This window comes from Camelina sativa, chromosome 11, assembly GCF_000633955.1.
Source record: "Camelina sativa cultivar DH55 chromosome 11, Cs, whole genome shotgun sequence".
Taxonomy (NCBI): Eukaryota; Viridiplantae; Streptophyta; class Magnoliopsida; order Brassicales; family Brassicaceae; genus Camelina; species Camelina sativa.
Genome location: NC_025695.1, coordinates 4639492 through 4661411, shown reverse-complemented (window position 1 = coordinate 4661411; position 21920 = coordinate 4639492). Strand labels below are relative to the sequence as shown.

General features: G+C 35.4%; 2 protein-coding genes and 2 pseudogenes across 4 annotated transcripts; all 4 read left to right on the top strand.

Moving 5' to 3' along the window:
* Positions 1450–2855, top strand: LOC104727625 (annotated as a pseudogene).
* Positions 5538–7700, top strand: LOC104721639 (cytochrome P450 82C4-like). The gene is made up of 3 exons (XM_010439675.2): positions 5538–6060; positions 6163–6641; positions 6927–7700. Exons 1-3 carry the CDS (start codon positions 5589–5591, stop codon positions 7551–7553), a joined length of 1578 nt encoding a protein of 525 aa, XP_010437977.1. The 5' UTR covers positions 5538–5588; the 3' UTR covers positions 7554–7700.
* On the top strand, positions 8848–13436 carry LOC104721637 (annotated as a pseudogene).
* LOC104721636 (60S ribosomal protein L39-1) lies at positions 14143–21665 on the top strand. 3 transcript variants are annotated; one of them, XM_019232781.1, is made up of 4 exons: positions 14143–14565; positions 19869–21016; positions 21168–21271; positions 21439–21665. In XM_019232781.1, the coding sequence occupies exons 1-2, from the start codon at positions 14354–14356 to the stop codon at positions 20431–20433; spliced, it is 777 nt and encodes a 258-aa protein (XP_019088326.1). In that variant the 5' UTR covers positions 14143–14353; the 3' UTR covers positions 20434–21016; positions 21168–21271; positions 21439–21665. The 3 variants fall into 3 exon arrangements, with proteins under 3 accessions (XP_019088326.1, XP_019088325.1, XP_010437973.1); XM_019232780.1 differs by having other exon boundaries at positions 19560–21016; XM_010439671.2 differs by lacking the exon at positions 14143–14565 and having other exon boundaries at positions 20912–21016; positions 21439–21653.

Genomic DNA, 21920 nt, shown 5'->3' with positions numbered 1-21920 from the left:
GATTAAATTCATGAATGGTTTATAATTAAGTTTTAGATTTCTTACATTGACTTTTTCTCCGAAAGACTAATCTTGGATGACGACGGTCGCGCTATGCACTTCACTAGTGGAACAACAAAGAATTCATTAACTAATCACTTGAAATTCATTGCGTGTCATCAATCAACACGTGTGTAAGGTTAGAGCAAACGCAGCTTATGCATGGATCTTGCAAGACTATGGTCAACACATCATCTGGAGAGATAACTGAAAATCATATATGAGAAAAACAGACAATATGTCTAGTCAGACGAAAATAAATAAACAAAAATTTCTCAAAAATGGTTTCTTAATGCTCTTTTTATTTGATCCTAAATCCTTGCTCATGTCATTAACTAAAATAAGAAGTATACAATTTTTAAATAGGATTATTGGTTTGAGATTTGAATAGAGTTTTAAAAATTTAAAATATTATGTAGAATTTGTTGTTATTAGATCAAGATTTTGTTAAACTTTGTTAAATTTTAGTGTTATTAGTTTGTGATTTGTAAAAAGTTATTTAAAATCTTAACAAATTTTGGTTATTGGATTAAGACTTTTATAAAGTCATTAAAAGTTTTATGTTATTTAATTAAAATAAAATAATCTATGATTATTAATGAATTCAATTGTTATGTTATTAGGTCATGATTTTAGAAACTTTATTTACAAAATAAAATCATGGAAAATATCACAAAAATACAAGAATTGTTTGGAGCACAATATTTTAGAAAACAAATCAACAAAACTTTCTAACAATATTTAACAATCTTTCACTTTTTATGATTTTGTTGAACTCTTAAATTTTTTTTTTAAATTAAGGGGTGTTATTAGATTCTAATTTATAATAATTGAATTCGTTAACAATCCTAGATTTTTTTGTTTTAATTGAATAACACAAAACTTTTAATGACTTTATAAAAGTTTGAATCCAATAACCCTAATTTGTTAAGATTTTTAATTATTTTTTTACAAATGACAAACTAATAACAATAAACTTTAACGGAGTTTAGCAAAATCTTAATCTAATAACAACAAATTCTAAATAACATTTAAATTATTTAAAACTCTATTCATAAAATAAAAGTTGGTGCCCTTTTGGTCATCGGTACGTGCATGTCTCATGATTACATGGTGTTGAACAGATCATATGTGTGTGTGTATATATATATAGAGAGAGATAGACGATACTCTTCAATCACTCAAAACAAGACATCACCAAACACACATCTCTTTTGCACTTTCACTATGAATACTTCTCTGTTTTCTTTATTTGTTCCCATCCTCCTTATCGTTTTCATTGCTCTTTTTAAGAAATCAAAGAAACGAAAACATGTAAAAGCTCCTAAACCGAGCGGTGCATGGCCCATCATCGGCCACCTTCACCTTCTCGGTGGCAAGGAACAGCTTCTCTACCGAACCTTAGGAAAAATGGCTGACCATTACGGTGCAGCCATGTCGCTACAACTCGGGAGCAGTGAAGCATTTGTTGATACGATGCGATATTGTCACATGCAGGTGTGAAAGATTTGTATTCCTTGTGGGTCAAGAACGGTGGTTCAGAACCAGTAATAGTTGATCTAAAGCGCTGGTCAGAGGACATGACACAGAACGTGATAGTCAGAATGGTGGCCGGAAAACGATACCTTGGAGGCGCCGTTTCAGAATCCTCGGAGGATGCCGCAGAGGCAAGGCAATGCAAAAGGGCAATCTCAAAGTTCTTTCACCTTATCGGTATATTCACTGTGTCCGATGCTTTTCCGAGACTAAGGTGGTTTGATTTCCAAGGACATGAAGCAAACAGGAAGCGAATTAGATGTGATCCTTGAAAGATGGACTGAAAACCATCGACAAGAAAGAAAAGTTTCAGGAACGAAAGAGAATGATTCAGACTTCATCGACGTTATGTTGTCACTTGAGGAACAAGGCAAACTCTCGCATCTTCATTATGATGCTAATACTAGCATCAAATCTACCTGCCTGGTAAACTCTCACATCTGGTAAAATTACTGTTTGAATATATATATTTATAAAGTTGGTGATATAAATAAATATGTTTGGAGGAATCAAGTATTTGTATCATATCTAATTTTCTTAAAATCATCTAATACGTTACGCGGCGAATCATGATTAGATGAGATTTTTTTTTTTTTAATGTATGTAATATAATGATAATAAATTGTATAATCAGTCACTGATTCTGGGAGGAAGTGACACTACATCATCAACCCTTACATGGGCCATTGCTCTTCTTCTTAACAACAAAGAAATGTTAAAGAAAGCACAAGATGAGATAGACCTCCACGTTGGCAGAGACAGAAACGTCGAGGATTCAGACATAAATAATCTGGTGTATCTTCAAGCAATTATCAAAGAAACGTTGAGATTGTATCCAGCTGGTCCACTCTTAGGCCCTCGAGAGGCGATGGAAGATTGCACAGTAGCCGGTTACAACGTTTCTTCCGGCACAAGGCTGATAGTGAATGTATGGAAAATCCAAAGAGATCCGAAAGTTTATGTGGAACCAAACGAGTTTAGACCAGAGAGGTTTATTACAGGAGAAGCAAAAGAGTTTGATGTAAGAGGACAAAACTTTGAGCTGATGCCATTTGGTTCGGGAAGAAGATCATGCCCAGGGTCTTCATTGGCCATGCAAGTGCTTCATCTAGGTCTTGCTCGTTTCCTTCATTCGTTTGAAGTGAAAACTGTTTTGGATATGCCTGTTGATATGAGTGAGAGCCCTGGCTTGACCATTCCTAAAGCCACGCCTCTTGAAGTACTGATCAGCCCACGTATTAACGAACAGCTTTTTGTGTGATATAGTACTGTGTCAGAAACATGATGACTTCAATATAGTTTATTGAAGGTTCTTTATTGATGTTTTTTTTTTCCCGTTTGAATAAAACTTATCTAGGTTTGTTGTTTCTCTTCAAAATATGTGTATGCAGTTTTTGAAAGAATCAAATTGTCCTTGTATAATATTGGTGAAATTAAGACTTTTTTATTGCCGAAAAATATAGTATTTATACAAGAATTTTTCTAAATAAACATATAAATATTTATAGTTCAAGATTTAATTACATTTTTTATGACTTATATGACCAAGAAATAATAAAAACCACATAGATAATCTAGATAGGTCACAAAATTCTATAATTTGATATAAAATCTAATAATTTAAAATATTTAATTATTATTGTAAACAGAGAAATCTAAAATTAACATAAACAAAAAAAAGGAAAAAAGCGTTTTTTGGCGTATTCACTTTCCCAGAAAAGAGGAAACCCCTAACAGAGGGGGACGAACGAACGAAGCGTTGAACATCCCTGCGATCGGGAGGTTTTCTTCATAATTTCGCAATTAGATGCATTGAGCCGTAAAGAGAGATGATGTTTTGAAGAAACGTCTCGGTGAGGCGTAAGAAGAAATCTGGTGGTTTCTTCCCTGCTTATCTCGATGTCTACGATTTTACACCAATGAACGTTTACGGTTACTGCGGTACTGCCTTACTGGCTTTGGAATCGGGATCTATCACTCTGGTCTTGAAAGTATTTATTGCTTTTTCTCAATCCTCAAACCCATGAGAGATTATTGGGTAATATAGGTCAAGAATAGCAGAATATCAGAATATCAAAAACCGTCTTAGCTCGATCACAACTATGGGAGACCAATGTTACGCCGACGGCCTACAACTTTTGTTCTCCACTCGACTCACCTCGTAGGAAGTATCTTGATCTATCTTTCCAACTTTTTCTTCAGCTCTTAATGTTTATCTCAAACCATTTTCAAACAAACTGAAACATTCAACAAAAGATTTTTTGGTTGAATACAATTTTACATTCAATTAAAAACAATGAAAGTCAATCATCCTTATACGTCCAAGAAACAAAAAATAACTAATACTAAATGGAGTAGGAAAATCAAAATGAGCATTAGTTGAGGTAATCTTGTCGCTCACAAGGGCTAACCACACCGCTAATCCGCCGGGCATAGCAGATGGACTTGGGGATAACTATCATGCCCGCAGGCCAGCTCGTTTGACATCTTTACTCTTATCGCACATACATTCTATTACAAACAAGCATATTCTCAAATTCTTTTCCAATTATAAATAGTGTTTCCAAAACTTATTATTTCTTAAAGTTAGGGGCTATTATTGGATAAATGATTTGTAAATCTATATAGAATTGTAAAACTATAAAAATCAAAACACATAGATTTTGAAATAATATATTTTATTCTTTGATTTGAATCCTTCTATTTTTATTGTCAAATCTATTCAAAACATAAATTGACTTTTGAAATCCAAAAACAAATCATTAAATGAATAACATAGATTTTAACAAGTACTATGATTGACCACGTAGTACATCACAAGATAATATTATATATATATATATATATATATATATATATATATATTTTGATATAATTGTAAAATAATTGATATTCGTTGTTTTTCAAAAAGAATATTAGAGTTTTTATAGATATTTTATTGTATTTGCTAACATTTATAGTACCGGGTATTAAATTTGAAAGCACTAAAGTATGTATATTTTATTAAGAATAACTGAATAATAATTTTATAAAAAAATTAAATATATTATTAAATTTTGCAATAATTTTGGTTTTAACTTATATTTTCGTATTAAACGATTAGAATCTCGATGATAGAAATTATCATATTTTTGTTAATGATAGAAATTGGAAATATTAGGATATCATAGAAAAACTATTATAATTCGAATTATTGAATCATGTTATATGTTTCAATTTTGACTCAAAAATGTATTTAAAAAATATTAAGATAGATTTACCACGTCAACCAATAACTCTTTCTTAGCTTTTTTTTATTTATATACACGTCAAAATTTACCACGAGGCCAAATCCAAGGTAGGTACGACCAATGCATATATCGATTGAATTCATGAATGATTTATAATTGAGTTTTAGATTTCTTACATTGACTTGACATTTTCTCCGAAAGACTAATCTTGGATGACGATGGTCGTAACGTAACGATATGCACTTAACTAGTGGAACAACAAAGAATCCATTAACTTAATCACTCGAAATTCATTGCGGGTCAATCAATAGATGTGAAATGATAGAGCGAAAACAGCTTATGTATGCGTGGATCTTGCAAGACAATGATCAACACGTCATCAAGAGATAATTGAAAAATAACCACACGGTAAATTAAAATCATACGAGAAAAGACTATCACTAACTTATAATGAGAGAATAGAACAAGGTTTTGTTAAATTTTGTTTCTTAATGCTCTTTTTATTCAATCCTAAAATCCTTGCTCATGTCGTTTATAACTAACATAAAATTTGCTTGCAGCCTTTTCTATTCAACGCATTAATTAATTAATTAAAATACAAGTTGGCCCTATAGTTTTGAACTTTTGATCATTGGTAGGTGTATCTCATGCATGCTTACACGTGGTGTTGAACCGCGATCGTCTATATATAGAGAAAGGCATACGATACTCTTCAATCACTCAAAACAAGAAATCAAGTAATCACCAAAACACACATATTTCTTTTTCAGTTTCAAAAACATTATGGATACTTCCCTCTTTTCTCTATTTGTTCCCATCATCGTTTTCGTTTTTATCAATCTATTTAAGAAATCAAAGAAACCAAAACATGTAAAATCTCCTAAACTGAGCGGTGCATGGCCCATCATCGGCCATCTTCATCTTCTCGTTGGCAAGGAACAGCTTCTATACCGAACCTTAGGAAGAATGGCTGACCGTTACGGTCCAGTCATGTCGCTACGACTTGGGAGCAGTGAAGCATTTGTTGTGAGCAGCTTTGAGGTGGCTAAAGATTGTTTCACTGTCAACGACAAAGCCTTGGCTTCGCGTCCTATGACTGCAGCTGCAAAGCACATGGGTTACAATTATGCTGTTTTCGGGTTTGCCCCTTATAACGCATTCTGGCGCGAGATGCGTAAAATCGCAACCATCGAGCTACTTTCTAACCGGCGGCTTCAGATGCTAAAGCACGTTTCTGTTTCTGAGATCTCAATGGGTAATTAATAACTAAAAAAAAAAATCCATGTCTATCGTACCATTCGTATATATAAATGTCCATATTGTTAAATGTGATACGATGCGATATTGTTACATGCAGGTGTGAAAGATTTGTATTCCTTGTGGGTCAAGAACGGTGGTTCAGAACCAGTAATGGTTGATCTAAAGCGCTGGTTGGATAACATGACACTGAACATGATAGTGAGAATGGTGGCCGGAAAACGATACTTTGGAGGCGTCGTCGGCTCAGAATCTTCGGAGGATACCGAAGAGGCAAGGCAATGCAAAATGGCCATCTCAAAGTTCTTTCACCTCATCGGTATATTCACTGTGTCCGATGCTTTCCCGAGACTAAGGTGGTTTGATTTTCAAGGACATGAGAAGGAGATGAAGCAAACAGGAAGCGAATTAGATGTGATCCTTGAAAGATGGATTGATAACCATCGACAAGAAAGAAAAGTTTCAGGAACGAAAGAGAATGATTCAGACTTCATCGACGTTATGTTGTCACTTGCGGAACAAGGCAAACTCTCGCATCTTCAATACGATGCTAATATTAGCATCAAATCTACCTGCCTGGTAACCTAGCTTTAAATACCCAAATCTTTATTTGTTTTTGTGTTTGGATCTTGAACTATATATATACACAAAATTAAATTAGAATTTTAACCCCAAATTACTGTTGAATATATATAACTTGGTTATATAAATAAATATGTTAGGAGAAAAGAAGTAATCGTAGCATATTTAGTTTTCTTTAAATCATCTAATACGCGACGTGGACCACGGGGTGAATCATGATTAGATGATATTTGCATATTTTGTTTATGTATGTAATATAATGTTAATAAATTGTGTAATCAGGCACTGATTCTAGGAGGAAGTGAGACTACATCATCAACCCTTACATGGGCCATTGCTCTTCTTCTTAACAACAAAGAAATGTTAAAGAAAGCACAAGATGAGATAGACCTCCACGTTGGCAGAGACAGAAACGTCGAGGATTCAGACATAAATAATCTGGTGTATCTTCAAGCAATTATCAAAGAGACATTGAGATTGTATCCAGCTGGTCCACTCTTAGGCCCTCGAGAGGCGATGGAAGATTGCACGGTCGCCGGTTACAACGTTTCTTCCGGCACAAGGCTGATAGTGAATGTATGGAAAATACAAAGAGATCCGAAAGTTTATAAGGAACCAAATGAGTTTAGACCAGAGAGGTTTATTACAGGAGAAGCAAAAGAGTTTGATGTAAGAGGACAAAACTTTGAGCTGATGCCATTTGGTTCGGGAAGAAGATCATGCCCAGGGTCTTCATTGGCCATGCAAGTGCTTCATCTAGGTCTTGCTCGTTTCCTTCATTCGTTTGAAGTGAAAACTGTGTTGGATATGCCTGTTGATATGACTGAGAGCCCTGGCTTGACCATTCCTAAAGCCACGCCTCTTGAAGTTCTGATCAGCCCACGTCTCAATGAACATTTCTTTGTCTGATATATATATATATATATACATATATATATGTATATTCAGAAACATGATGAATTCAATACAGCTTATTGAAGGTCCTTTTTCGATGTTTTAGATTTTTTTCCGTTTGAATAAAACTTATCTACGTTTGTTGTTTCATCATAATATATGTATTAGGTACTAACCCGCGGAAAACGACACGCACGAACATTTTTTTTATGAAAAATTTAAATAAATTATTTTGTTATTATATTATTTATAAATGTTTATGATTAAAAATTTAGTTTGTTTATATTAAAAATTTTGTATTTTAAATTTTTTTTTATTGAAAACCTGTGAATAAACATTTGCATCTAATGAATAAAAATTTTGATTCGTGCTGAAAAAGTTTCTTGATAAAATTTGTAGTTATATAAATCTTATTCGATTAGATTTTTAAAATCTTAGCTGTTAATTTTTTTTTAAGTACAAATTAGTTTTGATTTTAGAAGATTTTTTTTTTTACTTTTCTACAATTTATTTTATTTTATCTTAATTAAGTTTTTCTAATAGCAATTGAATGTAATTTTTTACACATTTTAAGGTTATTTTTATATTTGTACTTCCCAATTAATATAGTAGGATGCATGCATTTTTTTAAAGAATAAAATTGTCCTTGTGTTGATATATTATTGGTGAAACTAAGATTTTTTTTTTCTGGCCGAAAAATATAGCATTTATATAAGACTTTTAATAAACAGAATATTTAGACTTTTTGTTTTTAATAAACATAATACAGTAGTATTTAGAGTTCAAGACTTTTTGTTTTTAATAATGATAATATTTAGACTTTTTGTTTTTAATAAAGATAATATTTAGAGTTCAAGACTATTTGGTTTTAATTAATAAAGATAATATTTAGACTTTTTGTTTTTAATAAAGATAATATTTAGGGTTCAAGACTTTTGTTTTTAATAAAGATAATATTTAGACTTTTTTTGTTTTTAATAAACATAATATTTAGAGTTCAAGACTTTTTGGTTTTAATAAAGATAATATTTAGACTTTTTGTTTTTAATAAACATAATATTTAGACTTTTTGTTTTTAATAAACATAATATTTAGAGTTGAAGACTTTTTGTTTTTAATAGAGATAATATTTAGACTTTTTTGTGTTTAATAAACAGAATATCTAGACTTTTTGTTTTTAATAAACATAATATTTAGAGTTCAAGACTTATTGTTTTTGATAAAGATAATATTTAGACTTTTTGTTTTTAATAAACATAATATTTAGATTATATGACCAAGGGAAAAAAAACAACATAATTTGGTAGAGAATCTCATAACTTACAATATTTAATTAATATTGTAAACAGAGAAATATAAAATAAACAGAAACGAAAAGAAAAAAAAAAACGCTTGTTTGGCGCAATCACTTTCCCAGGAAAGAGGAAACCCCTAAACAACAGAGGGGGAAGAAGGAAGGAACGAACGAACGAACGAAGCGTTGAACATCCCCGGGACCGGGAGGTTTTCTTCACAATTATCGCAATCAGAGATGCATTGAGGTCGTAAAGAGAGATGATGTTTTGCAGAAACGTCTCGGTGAGGCGTAAGAAGAAATCTGGCGGTTCCGTCCCTGTTTATCTCAATGTCTACGATCTTACCCCTATGAACGTTTACGGTTACTGGCTCGGAATCGGAATCTATCACTCTGGTCTTGAAGGTATCTATAGTTTTTTTTCTCAATCCTGGGTTTGATACATGAGAGATAGAGAGATTATTTGGTAATAAAGGTCAAACCTTTTTGGTCAATTTCGTTGAATAATTGGTTTTTTTTTTTTTTTGGGGAATATATCCTTTTCTGGTTTGATTGGTTTATAAGAAGGTGATTAAGGATTGGATAATTTTTGGATTTTGTTTAGAGATGCAATTCGTATGAATTGTGGTTTATGAGAGAGTAAAAGCTTAGAAAGATGAGACAGAATTGACCTTTGGTCCTCCTGGAATTGACTTGAAAAGTGTGAAGAAAGACTAATTGTGATTTATCTCAATATGATACGATTGATGACAACTTTAGTGTAGAGTTTGCTTGAATGTTCCAATGATTAACAATAACAACAACTCATTGTTCTTTCTTGGTTTTTGGTGAATCCATTGTTTGTATAGTTCATGGGGTTGAGTATGGATACGGGGCACACGAGAAATCGAGCTCGGGGATTTTTGAAGTGGAGCCAAAGAAGTGTCCTGGTTTCATATTCAGGAAATCGATACTTGTGGGTGAAACAGAGATGAGGGCCAAAGAAGTTAGAACCTTTATGGAGAAATTAGCTGAAGAGTATCAGGGAAACAAATACCATCTCATCACTAGGAACTGCAACCATTTCTGCAACCATGTTTGTTTAAAACTCACTCAGAAATCAATCCCTAGTTGGGTCAACCGTCTTGCTCGATTAGGTATCCCAAACTTCCTCATCACTTTTAATGAAATCAGAAACGTTTTCAGGGGATCAAATTAAGTAAATATGTACATTGTATGAACCTTAAAAGGTTTCCTATGCAACTGTGTGTTGCCGGCTTGCTTGAACGAGACTAAAGTGAAGCGGGTGGGAAGAGACGGGAAGCTCGTGGAAGGAGAAAATACAAGGAAGAAAAAGAAGAAGGCGAGAAGCCGATCAGGTCCTTTATCCTCGTCTTGTTCTATATCAACATCAGATAATTATAAACCTTCACATAACAGATCGATATCAACGGGTAATCCTCCTCAACGAGTTCCTTCTGCTCCGTCTGGAGCTCAAGATCAGAAGCATCCAAGCGTAAGCGTCAAGACATGATTATATTTTTTGAACAGCTAATTATACTTGTTTACGAATGCAAGGGAGGGTGCTTGTGCTTTGTTCTCAAGTTTTACATCCTCCATTTCGAATCCGTTTGGTTTTACTTGGTATATAGGAGAATCATGAAATATCTGTAAATAGCTAAAACAGAGTGAATTCAACATTTGTTTGTTTTTTTTTTTGATGTATTTCTTTTGAAAATTGTACAAATTACTTGTTTGAATATCAACAAATCGAAGTACATACTTTTCCTCTTAGAATTTGCTTTAGTCAAAAGGGAAAAAGTATGAACAAAATAAAATAAAAATAAATAATTTTATTACAGAACCTGGAACTCTGGAAGTGGCATTAACCCTAGTTTGACCTTTTTCAAAAATCACTCACTATAAATACCTATCAAACTATACTCTTCCGCAGCCACAACTAAACTCCTCTAGAACCCTAATTCACCGTTTCTGAGTCATCGCTTCTTTTTTTGTTTGTAGATTTCAATATCTATTGCCTTCAAAACCCCGAAAGTGTTGATTTTTATTGTCCTTATCATTCTGGTCTTTTGTTTTCTATTTGGTAATCGAAACTATTGTCTCTGCTCTTTTGATTCAATACGATTTATAAGTGGATGCTTGTTAGTATTTAGGCGGGATCTGGTTTTGTTTATTTCTCTGAATTAAAGTTTTAAAGGTTCTTGTTTTCGATCTGGAAGCGTTATGAAACAAAATCCCAATGATGACTTTTTATGATAAAAAAATGTTAAAAGTAGTGACTGATATCTTGATTAAATTTCAGATTCTGAGGGATTTTTAAGTTGTTTTTATTTTCGTTTTCTTCTTACAATCCATTGTTTGACATCATTGGTTGGTTAATCTTGTGAGTTTTTTTTTGTTTGTTGCTTGATTGAAGCATATTGTACTCTGCCTTGGCTGAATCCCAATGATGAATTATATGAAGAAAAAATGTTAAAAGTAGTGACTGATTATACCTTGATTACTAATCAATTCTGAGGGATTCTGGATTCATTCAGCTAAGGGTTTTTATAAATTCAATCTTTTTATGATATCTTTGTTTCATTCTTAGGATATCTTCTGCAGAATCTTGTTTCATTCTTAGGGTCATTATGTAAATAATCTACGAGATACTAAACGCAACCTTCTGAAGTGAAGTGCAGTGTACAGAGGTCTCTTCTGTGAAGGAAGTACAATTCCACTGGCGGAAGAGGAGACCTCTATGCACTGCATCTCATCTACAAAAGTTAGCGATTTAGGCAATGTGAGTGCTTTATTTGGCTTCTGTCTTCAGGTTTCAGCACAATACCTCTCTTCTAAACTTACTAGGTTTCTAATTTATTATGCTCAGTCTCTGGTGTGCTTGAATAAGTTTATAAGATGTGATCAGACTCTACTGGTTCCCAATTTCATAGAAGTTTTAGATTAAATGTAAAACACACAGCGACATGAGCTCATTAAACGTCAAACCAACAAAAAAATGCTGGTTCATCAGATAATTTTCTTGATTTTACTACTGTTGTCATGTAAATGTACCAATACAACTATTGAAAGCAACACATAATTCCCAATCTGGCTTATTGATCCCATAAAGTGTTTCTTGAACCCGTGCTACTCACGTTAAGATTTTTGGTGTTGACTTCTGAAAGGTCTACCACGGTAAGTATGTTTAAGTTAAAGGTTTCACGGTAAGTATGTTTACGTTAAAGGTTTACTACGATCAACTTTTTTCTTCTCTTTCTCTCTAGTCTGCTCTGCGTAAGAGAGGATGGATCAGAATGATGGTGATGATCTTCTAGCTTCCATCAAAGCAAAGTTAGACTCTTTGTCTTCTCTTTCAACACAGTGTTCAATCTACAGGGTGCCCAATAAGCTCTACAGACTCAACCATGATGCATATACGCCTCGGCTTGTGTCTTTTGGCCCTTTCCATCGCGGTAAAGAAGAGCTTCAAGCCATGGAAGAGCATAAATACAGGTACTTGCAGAGTTTTATCCCTAGAACAAACTCTAGTCTAGATGACCTTATTAGAGTTGCTAGGACTTGGGAACAAAAAGCTCGCAGCTGTTACGCAGAAAATGTCAAACTTAGCGGCGATGAGTTTGTTGAGATGTTAGTTTTAGATGGTTGCTTCCTGGTTGAGCTTCTTTTGAGGTCTCATTATCCTTCACTTAGAGGTGAGAAAGACCGCATATTTGGGAAGTCTATGATGATCACCGACGTGTGTCGTGACATGGTTTTGATAGAAAACCAATTACCCTTTTTCGTCATAAAGGGTTTCTTCCTTCTCTTGTTTATCTATGACCAGAAAAGAACACCATCAATCCTAAGGCTAGCTCAACACCACTTCAGTTGTTGTTTGAGCCACGTTGATGACAAGAAGTTTATTTCAGAGCCAGAGCATTTTGTTGATCTTCTGAGGTCTTGTTTTCTGCCACTGGTTCCATCAAGATTGGAAGAAACCGCACTGATGTACAATGTACCTGAAGCAACAGAGCTTCACACGGCTGGTGTTAGCTTCAAGCCAGCAGAGACCAGCAGTTGTTTACTTGACATTAGCTTTGCTGATGGAATACTCAAGGTTCCTGCCATTTTCATCGATGATATGTCGGAATCCCTCTGCAGAAACATCATCGTGTTTGAACAATGTCACTGTTCAGATAAGAGCTTCCTCCACTACACCAGGTTGCTTGGTTACTTCATTAAATTCCCTACTGATGCTGCCTTACTCATCCGCAGTGGTATCCTCATGAATAATCTCGGGAATGCAGAAGATGTTTCAAAGTTTTTCAATAGCATATGCAAAGAGGTTATCTATGGTAGAGGATTCTACTTTTCGACTCTCTCGGAGAATCTTCAAGCTTACTGCAATGCACCATGGAACAGGTGAAAGGCTATTCTGAGACGTGACTACTTCCACAATCCTTGGGCAGTTGCTTCTGTTTTTGCTGCTGTACTTCTTCTCCTTCTCGCTTTCATACAGTCTGTATGCTCTATCTTAGCTCTGTAAGTCTTTTGGACATCATTTGGACATAAAGCTAAACATTTATCTTATAATTTTAGTCTTAGTGTGTCAAAAGTCAAAACTATAATGATGACTGATTATGATACAAAAATATGTTAGAAGTAGTGACTGGCTGAAATCTTGATTAAATTTCAGCTCTGAGGGATTTAGCTTGTTTTTCATTTTCTTCTTACAAGTTACAATACGTTGTTTGACATCATTGTTAGACGATTTGGTGGGGGTTTTTATTTTTGCTTGATTGAAGCATATTGCACACGGCCTTGGCTACATCCCAAATGATGAATGATAGTATGAAGAAAAAAAATGTTAGAAGTAGTAACTGATATACCTTGGTTCCTCATCAATTCTAAGGAATTCATTCAGCTAATTTTTTTGATATTATAAATTCAATCTTTTTATGATATCTTTGATGACTGATATCTTATTGATGTATATTTGAGCTCTGAGGGATTATTTTCTTTATAAGGACTGATAGCTTCTGCAGAATCTTGTTTTCTTTCTTTGGAGTGATTTGGCCTGTCTTCAGGGATGCAATACCTATCTTGTTAGCTTACTTTGATTTCTAATTTATCATCTTTTTTTCTCTAAGGTGTGGTTAAATAAGATGAAATCTTTGACTTGGTCGCACCCTTTTTTTTTTTTCTGGGCAAAAGGCCAAATGTCAAATTAATGAAACAACAACCAATCAAAATGCTAATATATATATATATATATAAACATCTTTATTAAATGCCAACTAAGAATAAAGTATACAAAACAGTATTTCTTTGGACCTGTGTGCTTGAGCGTTGAAATCTCTTCAAGCGTCTTTCTCCGTTTCTTCCTTCCAGAGTCCAAAAGAATACGTGTGAAATGTTGACTCTTGATTCTTGAAAGGTGTAACTGTGTAAGTGGTGTGTGTTTACTTAGAGCTTTCCTCCTGAGAATCTTATCTTTACTCTTTACTCTTTAGACGTGCTCTGTTTAGAATAGGAAAGGATGGATAAGAATGAAGGTGATGATGCTCTTGTAGATTCCATCAAAGCTAAGTTAGACTCTTTGTCTTCTCTTACAACCCATTGTTGTATCTACAAGGTACCTAATAAGCTTCGCATACTCAATCCTGATGCATATACGCCTCGGCTTGTGTCATTTGGCCCTTTGCATCACGGTAAAGAAGAGCTTCAAGCCATGGAAGAGCATAAATACAGGTACTTTCAGAGTTTTATTCTTAGAACAGACTCTACTCTAGAAGAGCTAGTTAGAGTTGCTAGGACTTGGGAACAAAAAGCTCGCAGCTGTTATGCAGAAGATGTGAAACTTAATAGCGATGAGTTTGTTGAGATATTAGTTGTAGATGGTAGCTTCCTAGTTGAACTTCTTTTCAGGTCTCATTATCCTGGACTTGGAGGCGAGAAAGTTGTTGATTTAGAACGAAAGTATGAAAGCTTGGAAGAATTAATAAAGTAGCACTCTCTTTATTAAAGCCTTAGAAAATCTCTCAAAACTAAAGTTACAAATCTCCAATCTCTCAAGCTCTCAAATCACACCAAAAACTCATAGGTAATGTAACACTTTATGTATTCCTAATTATAACACCAAAACTTTATTAGTCCTAATCCTATTTGGAAATATATGTTTAGATAATTCCTAAACAATATCAAGTCCTTATCTCTCAAGAAACTTTATTTCTAATAGGTTTAGGATAATCTCAAGCTCACTTCAAGCTTAGCTCAACATTCTCCCTCTTAAGCTTGAAGTTAATTTTCTCCACATCTTGAACACCAATGAGATCTCTCATCTCCTTGTACTTGATCCTTCCTAGTGCCTTAGTTAAAATGTCAGCCTTCTCTTCTTCACTTGGAATGTGCTTCACTGTTATGAACTCCTTTTCAACACACTCTCTAATGAAATGGTATCGAGTATGTATGTGCTTGCTACGACTGTGAAAAACTGGATTCTTTGTGAGAGCAATTGCGGACTGATTGTCAATGCATATGACCACTTTCTCACACAGATGACCAGTGACTTCTCCGAGCAAATCTCTGAGCCACAACGCCTGTCTTGCAGCTTCTGCACCCGCCATAAATTCTGCTTCACACGAGGACATGGCGACTATGTCCTGTTTTTGAGAACACCAAGTTATCGGACTCCCATTCAAATAAAACACATGTCCTGCCGTACATCTTCCATCGTCTAAATCAGCATTGTAGTTGTTGTCACTATACCCAATGAGCCGTGGTACCCTTGTCGTAGAACGACTGAATACTAAGCCGAGACCAACCATACCTTGTAGATATCGCAGACACTGTTTCATAGCAACACCATGAGAGTGTCTAGGACTCTGCATATAACGACTAAGGACGCCAACAACATATGACAAGTCCGGTCTTGTATGTAGTAAATACCGAAAGCATCCAACATTTTTCTAAATCTTGTCGCATCTATCTCAACTTCTTTCTCAGATTTAGACAATTGTAACCCAGTCTCCATTGGCGTAAGAGCATGATTGCAGTTCTTCATCCCAGCATCTTCAAGAATCTTTAATGCATAACGTTTTTGACTCAACATAATGCCACCGTCATACTGCAACACTTCGATTCCTAAGTAGTATGTTAGCTTCCCGAGATCACTCATATCAAACTTTGTAGACATCTCCCTTTTAAACTCATCAATGATACGCAAGCTCGTCCTTGTTACGAACAAGTCATCAACATAAACAGCTATTACCAAAAGCTGTTCTCTCTCTTCTCTTCTATAGACTGATGGTTCCTTTGAACACTTCTTGAAATGTAAACCCATCAAAATTTCATTCAACTTGTTATTCCATACTCTTGGTGCTTGCCTTAAACCATACAAGGCTTTGTTAAGCTTATATACCTTTCCTTCTTGTCCTTTTTCTTCAAACCCCTCTGGCTGTGAGACAAACACAGTTTCTTTCAACTCTCCATGTAGAAACGTTGTCTTCACATCGAGATGGTGAATCTCCCATCCATTTGAGGCTGCAAGGTTGATAAGCATTTGTATTGTTTCTAATCTGGCCACTGGTGCAAAAACTTCCTCAAAATCCACACCATAACGTTGCACATATCCTTTGGCAACCAATCAAGCCTTGTGCTTGTTGATACTACCATCGGAGTTGCGTTTGAGCTTGAAGACCCACTTCAAGCCAATTGGTTTAGCTCCTATTGGTAAATCAACAAGGTTCCAAGTGTGATTTTTCTTGATAGAAGTAATCTCATCCTCACATGCAAGTCTCCACTCCTTAGATCCTTTGGCTTCATCAAAATTTAATGGTTCATTGTTTAAACAAAACAGTAATGCTTCTCCTTCTTCTTCAGGTAATAAGATGTAATCCTCTAAATACTTAGGCTTGACAGACTCTCTTTTTGACCTTCTTAAATTAATGATTGTTTGATCACCTGAACCATCATCCTCTGTTTCTTGCTATGCTGCGGTTATGGTCACACCTTCCTTTTCTGCAGTTTCGTTGTTAGACTCCTCTGTTTTGGTTTCTATAGCCATATTTTCTCCTTCTTGTATTCCCCGATTCCCAGATGTATGAAAGCTTATGCTAAAACTTCCACCACTTTCACGATCCGAATCATTGTACCTCCAGTTCCATCCTTTAGACTCATCGAACACCACATCACGACTTACCACTATTTTCTTCGACTGTGGCTCAAGAAGTCGATATGCCTTAGACCCTGGTTCAGTTCCAAGATGAACTAGCATTCGAGACCTGTCCTCTAGCTTCTTTAGATAAGGTTTGTCTACCTTTGCATAGCAGATGCAACCAAATACTCGAAGGTGATCGATCCTAGGTGTTTTATTCCTCAATAACTCGTATGGAGTTTTATCCTTTAAAGCTCTAGTAGCTACTCTGTTTAGCACATACGTAGAGTGTCGTACTGCCTCTCCCCACAGATAATTTGGTAAAGACATGTGTTTCATTATACTCCTTGTCATCTCTAGAAGCGTTCTGTTACGTCTTTCAACTACTCCATTCTGCTGCGGAGTGTATAGGGCAGTAAGATGTCGTTGAATACCAGACTCATCACATAATGAGTTAAATTCATGTGACACAAACTCACCTCCTCTGTCCGTTCTGAAAGTTTTAATAACAGAACCATATTCTTGTTCAATTACCTTTTTGAACTTCTTAAACTTCTCAATCGCATTACTCTTCTCTTTTAGTAGAATGGTCCACATATATCTAGAGAAATCATCAATAAGAACAAAGATGTACAGGTTTCCAGTCGATGTACTCGGTGTTATTGGACCGCAAAGATCTCCGTGTATCAATTCAAGTGCCTTTGTTGCTCGATATGTAGTAGCTTGAGGAAAAACTTGTCTTGTTTGCTTCCCTAACAGACAAGAGCTGCATATTTCTTTAGTAAAGACAACCTGAGGTACTCCTTGAACCAGTTCTTTTTCGAACATAGACTTGATGGTGTCGGTATTGATGTGTCCCAACCTAGCGTGCCATCTGCTCGACTCGCTAATAGACGTCAAGTGTAAAGTCGCAGTCTCTCTTATTCCCATATGAACTTTGTATAAACGATTTCTTGATCTTACTGCTTTAGCAAGCAGTTTCCCTTTGTAATCACGCATTGTCAGATGATCTCCTCTCATTCGAATATCACATCCTGACTCTATAGTCTGTCCTAGGCTAATAATATTACTCTTAAGATCTGGAATAAAATAGACATCCTTCATCACTCTAGCTTCACCATTCATGTCAGTAAAAGTAATTGAGCCTTTACTTTTAATATCAACACGAGAGTCATCACCGAACCTTACTTTGCCTGTTATAGAGTTGTCAATCTTGCTAAAGTACCTCCGATCACCTGTCATATGATTACTTGCCCCGTTATCAAGATACCAGACATTCTCCTCATTAGTGTTAGGACCATACTTGCTTGGTATGACATTTTTCTCATTCAAATATACTACCTCATGCATCATGAGTTCATCCGCTTCCACAGTCTCATCAGTGTTATTTTCTTGAACCTCCTGCAGCTTTAGAAGTCGATCAGGGCAACTAGACGCAAAGTGACCCATCTTGTCATAACGAAAGCATGTAATTTTGGTCAAATCGAAAACTCTTGATTGGTCTCTTCCATTGTTAAAATGTCCACGACCTCTTCCTCTTGAGAAGAAGCGGTTTCCTCGTCCTTTTCCTCTGTATTCACCACCACTGTAATCTCGATTTTGATTGTATTCTCTGTTTTGATTCTCCATGTTTGAATACATTAACTTATTCTGACTTTCATGTGCTTCTTCTTCTGTTTCTTCATGAATACGCTCTTCATAGGTTTTCAGCCGACCTATGATATCTTCAAACATGGTAGTGCTGAGGCCTAATACCTGCTCAAGGGATGCCACTATGTGTATAAACTTCGTCCGAGGAAGACTTTTTAAGAACTTTTTAACCAGTCTTGATTCTTCAATACTTGCTCCCAACGCAGCTGATTTTGATGAAATCTCAGAAAATTTTCCTGCAAAAGTGTCGATAGTTTCAGATTCTTTCATCTTGAGCCAATCAAACTTAGCCATAAGAGTTTGTAATCTTGCTTCTTTGACTCTCTCGGCTCCCATATGCCTGGATTTGATAGCATCCCACACCTTCTTTGCAGTATCTAACTCTCCTACCTGCAGAATTAAAGCTTCCGGTATAGATTGAAATAACAAAGTTGTTGCCATGTCATTCTTCTCAGCGTCTGTTGTTCCTTCTTCGATAATGTCCCAAACTTTATGGACTCTAAGACAGATTCTCATCCGCATAGACCATACAATATAATTTGTTGAATTCAGCATGGGACATTGAATTGAAGAAGGTCCTCCTCCTTGCGGTTTTTCTGGAACCACAGTAATCTCACTCATGACTTCTTTTCTTTAGGATCTTTGTCTCGCTCTGATACCAAGTGTTGATTTAGAACGGAAGTATGAAAGCTTGGAAGAATTAATAAAGTATCACTCTCTTTATTAAAGCCTTAGAAAATCTCTCAAAACTAAGGTTACAAATCTCCAATCTCTCAAGCTCTCAAATCACACCAAAAACTCATAGGTAATGTAACACTTTATGCATTCCTATTTATAACACCAAAACCTTATTAGTCCTAATCCTATTTGGAAATATATGTTTAGATAATTCCTAAACAATATCAAGTCCTTATCTCTCAAGAAACTTTATTCCTAATAGGTTTAGGATAACCTCAAGCTCACTTCAAGCTTATCTCAACAAAGATCGCATATTTGGTAATTCAGTGATGATCACCGACGTGTGTCGTGACATGATGTTGATCGAGAATCAGTTTCCCTTTTTTGTCGTAAAGGAGATTTTTCTTCTTTTGTTTGTTTACTACCAACAAGGAACGCCTTCAATCCTAAAGCTTGCTCAACGCCATTTCAGCTGTTTCTTAAGTAACATTGATGATGAGATGCTTACTTCAGAACCAAAGCATTTTGTTGATCTTCTGAGGTCTTGTTATTTGCCACTGGTCCCAGCCAGATTGAAAGAAACCACATTGAAGGTTGAAAATGCACCTGAGGCAACAGAGCTACACACTGTTGGTGTTAACTTCAAGCCAGCAGAGGCCAGTTGTTTACTTGACATTAGCTTTTCTGATGGAGTACTCAAGATTCCTACCATCTTCATCGATGATCTCACAGAGTCCCTCTACAGAAACATCATTGCGTTTGAACAATGTCATTGCTCAGATAAGAACTTCCTCCACTACATCAGGTTGCTCGGTTGCCTCATTAAATCCCCTACTGATGCTAACTTACTCATCCGCAGTGGGATCATCATGAACAATCTTGGAAACGCAGAAGATGTTTCAAAGTTGTTCCATAGCATCTACAAAGAGGTTATATTTGGTAGAAGATTCTACTTTCAGACAATTTCAGAGAATCTTCAAGCTTACTGCAACACACCATGGAACAGGTGGAAGGCGATTCTGAGACATGACTTCTTCTACTTCCACAGTCCTTGGTCAGTTGTTTCTGTTTTTGCTGTTATACTTCTTATCATTCTCACTTTCATACAGGTTGTATGCTCTATCTTGGCTCTGTAAAAGTCTTTTGGAACATCACTTGGATCATGGAAACAACATTTTGTCATATGAATGAATATTATCGTTACTGGTTTACAATTTTGTTTGGTTCTTCAAATTTTCCATGAGATGGCACACTCCCTAGAGAAGCATAAGGCGGTGGATAACGTAACACAAAACAACTGTTATAGCTAGGCAAATAAAAAGGACAAATTACATATAAAGTATTCAATAACTGTAGAGACCAAAAATAATGTCTGAAACTGGGATTAGTCACCTGATGCAAGTGCTTGAGCGATGTGCTGACTTGGCCACCACTTGGGTTGTATGGTTTGATTTCATCTCGTAAACTGTCAAATTCAGTTAGAAAGCCACTAATCTAATGTCCGCTTCGCCATCCTATAAGTGTTTTGACTCCGGAGTCTATATAATGGGCCTTGGGCCGAAACATGAAGCCTTAAAAATATTTTATATTGTCGTATAAAAAACCCAGTCAGACCATGATTAGGGTTTCCTCTTCATAAGTTAAAAGCGTTGGTCGCCTCTTCTTCATAGTTTTGCCTCGCTGAGCAGCTGCAAGAAAGATCTTCACGACTTCAAGATGGTAAGCTTCACTCTCTCTCTCTATTGAAAAATTCAATCTTTTGTTTCAAATGGTCGCTTGTTTGATCTGTTTGAATTGAATCTAGGGTTTTAATGTTAGTTAGAAAATGAATGAGATTACTGATTTTTGAATTTTTGTTGAAATGAAACAGCCGTCGCACAAGTCGTTTATGATTAAGAAGAAGCTGGGGAAGAAGATGAGGCAGAACAGGCCTATTCCTCACTGGATTCGTCTCCGTACCGACAACACCATTAGGTTCGTCAACTTTGTTCTTTTCTTTTGTTTATTCCCGATCTGTCAAATTGCATGAGTATGTAGTTGTCTTAGTGGGTTGATTTAGGGCAGCAGAGATAGTGAGTTCTGAAATCAGTATTGATTGTTTCATGTTGTAATGGTTTCGTTATTTGGTTTTTGATTTTCAGGTACAATGCCAAGCGCAGACACTGGCGTAGAACCAAGCTCGGATTCTAAGTGATAAGCCTTCTAAAAGACTCTTCTTTATCTGTTGGGTTTATTAGCATTTCCTCAAGTTTGTTTGGATTTAAGTTAATGACTTTTTCACTTTTCTGTAAGACTTATCTCTCTTATGATTGATGTTACCAAATTTTCTTTCTATAAGAGATGTTATTTCGTAGCATTTGCTTGACTATTTAAGTATGTCTTGGTTTGCTGCTTCCATATGTCACCTTATTACTTAGAAGAATCTGGATAGGGTTTCAAGTCATCTCAGTTATAATAGGCCTGTGTCTGAAAACTGTGTTCTTCGATGTTCCATGTTATATCTTGCTGTCGTAGAAGCTCTGGAATGTCTTTTGTAGTTTCGATAATGTTACAGTGACCTCTTGGTTGCTTGATTATACAAAACAGACAATGTAGAACTGTAAATGCTATTAGGAAGATAGCT

Coding starts and splice junctions, on each gene's coding strand:
- LOC104721639 (XM_010439675.2), top strand. CDS start 5,589: ATGGATACTTCCCTCTTTTCTCTATTTGTTCCCATCATCGTTTTCGTT. Junction 6,061..6,162: donor TGTTTCTGAGATCTCAATGG/GTAATTAATAAC, acceptor TGTTACATGCAG/GTGTGAAAGATTTGTATTCC. Junction 6,642..6,926: donor GCATCAAATCTACCTGCCTG/GTAACCTAGCTT, acceptor TTGTGTAATCAG/GCACTGATTCTAGGAGGAAG.
- LOC104721636 (XM_019232780.1), top strand. CDS start 14,354: ATGGATAAGAATGAAGGTGATGATGCTCTTGTAGATTCCATCAAAGCT. Junction 14,566..19,559: donor ATGGAAGAGCATAAATACAG/GTACTTTCAGAG, acceptor TATTCCTAATAG/GTTTAGGATAACCTCAAGCT.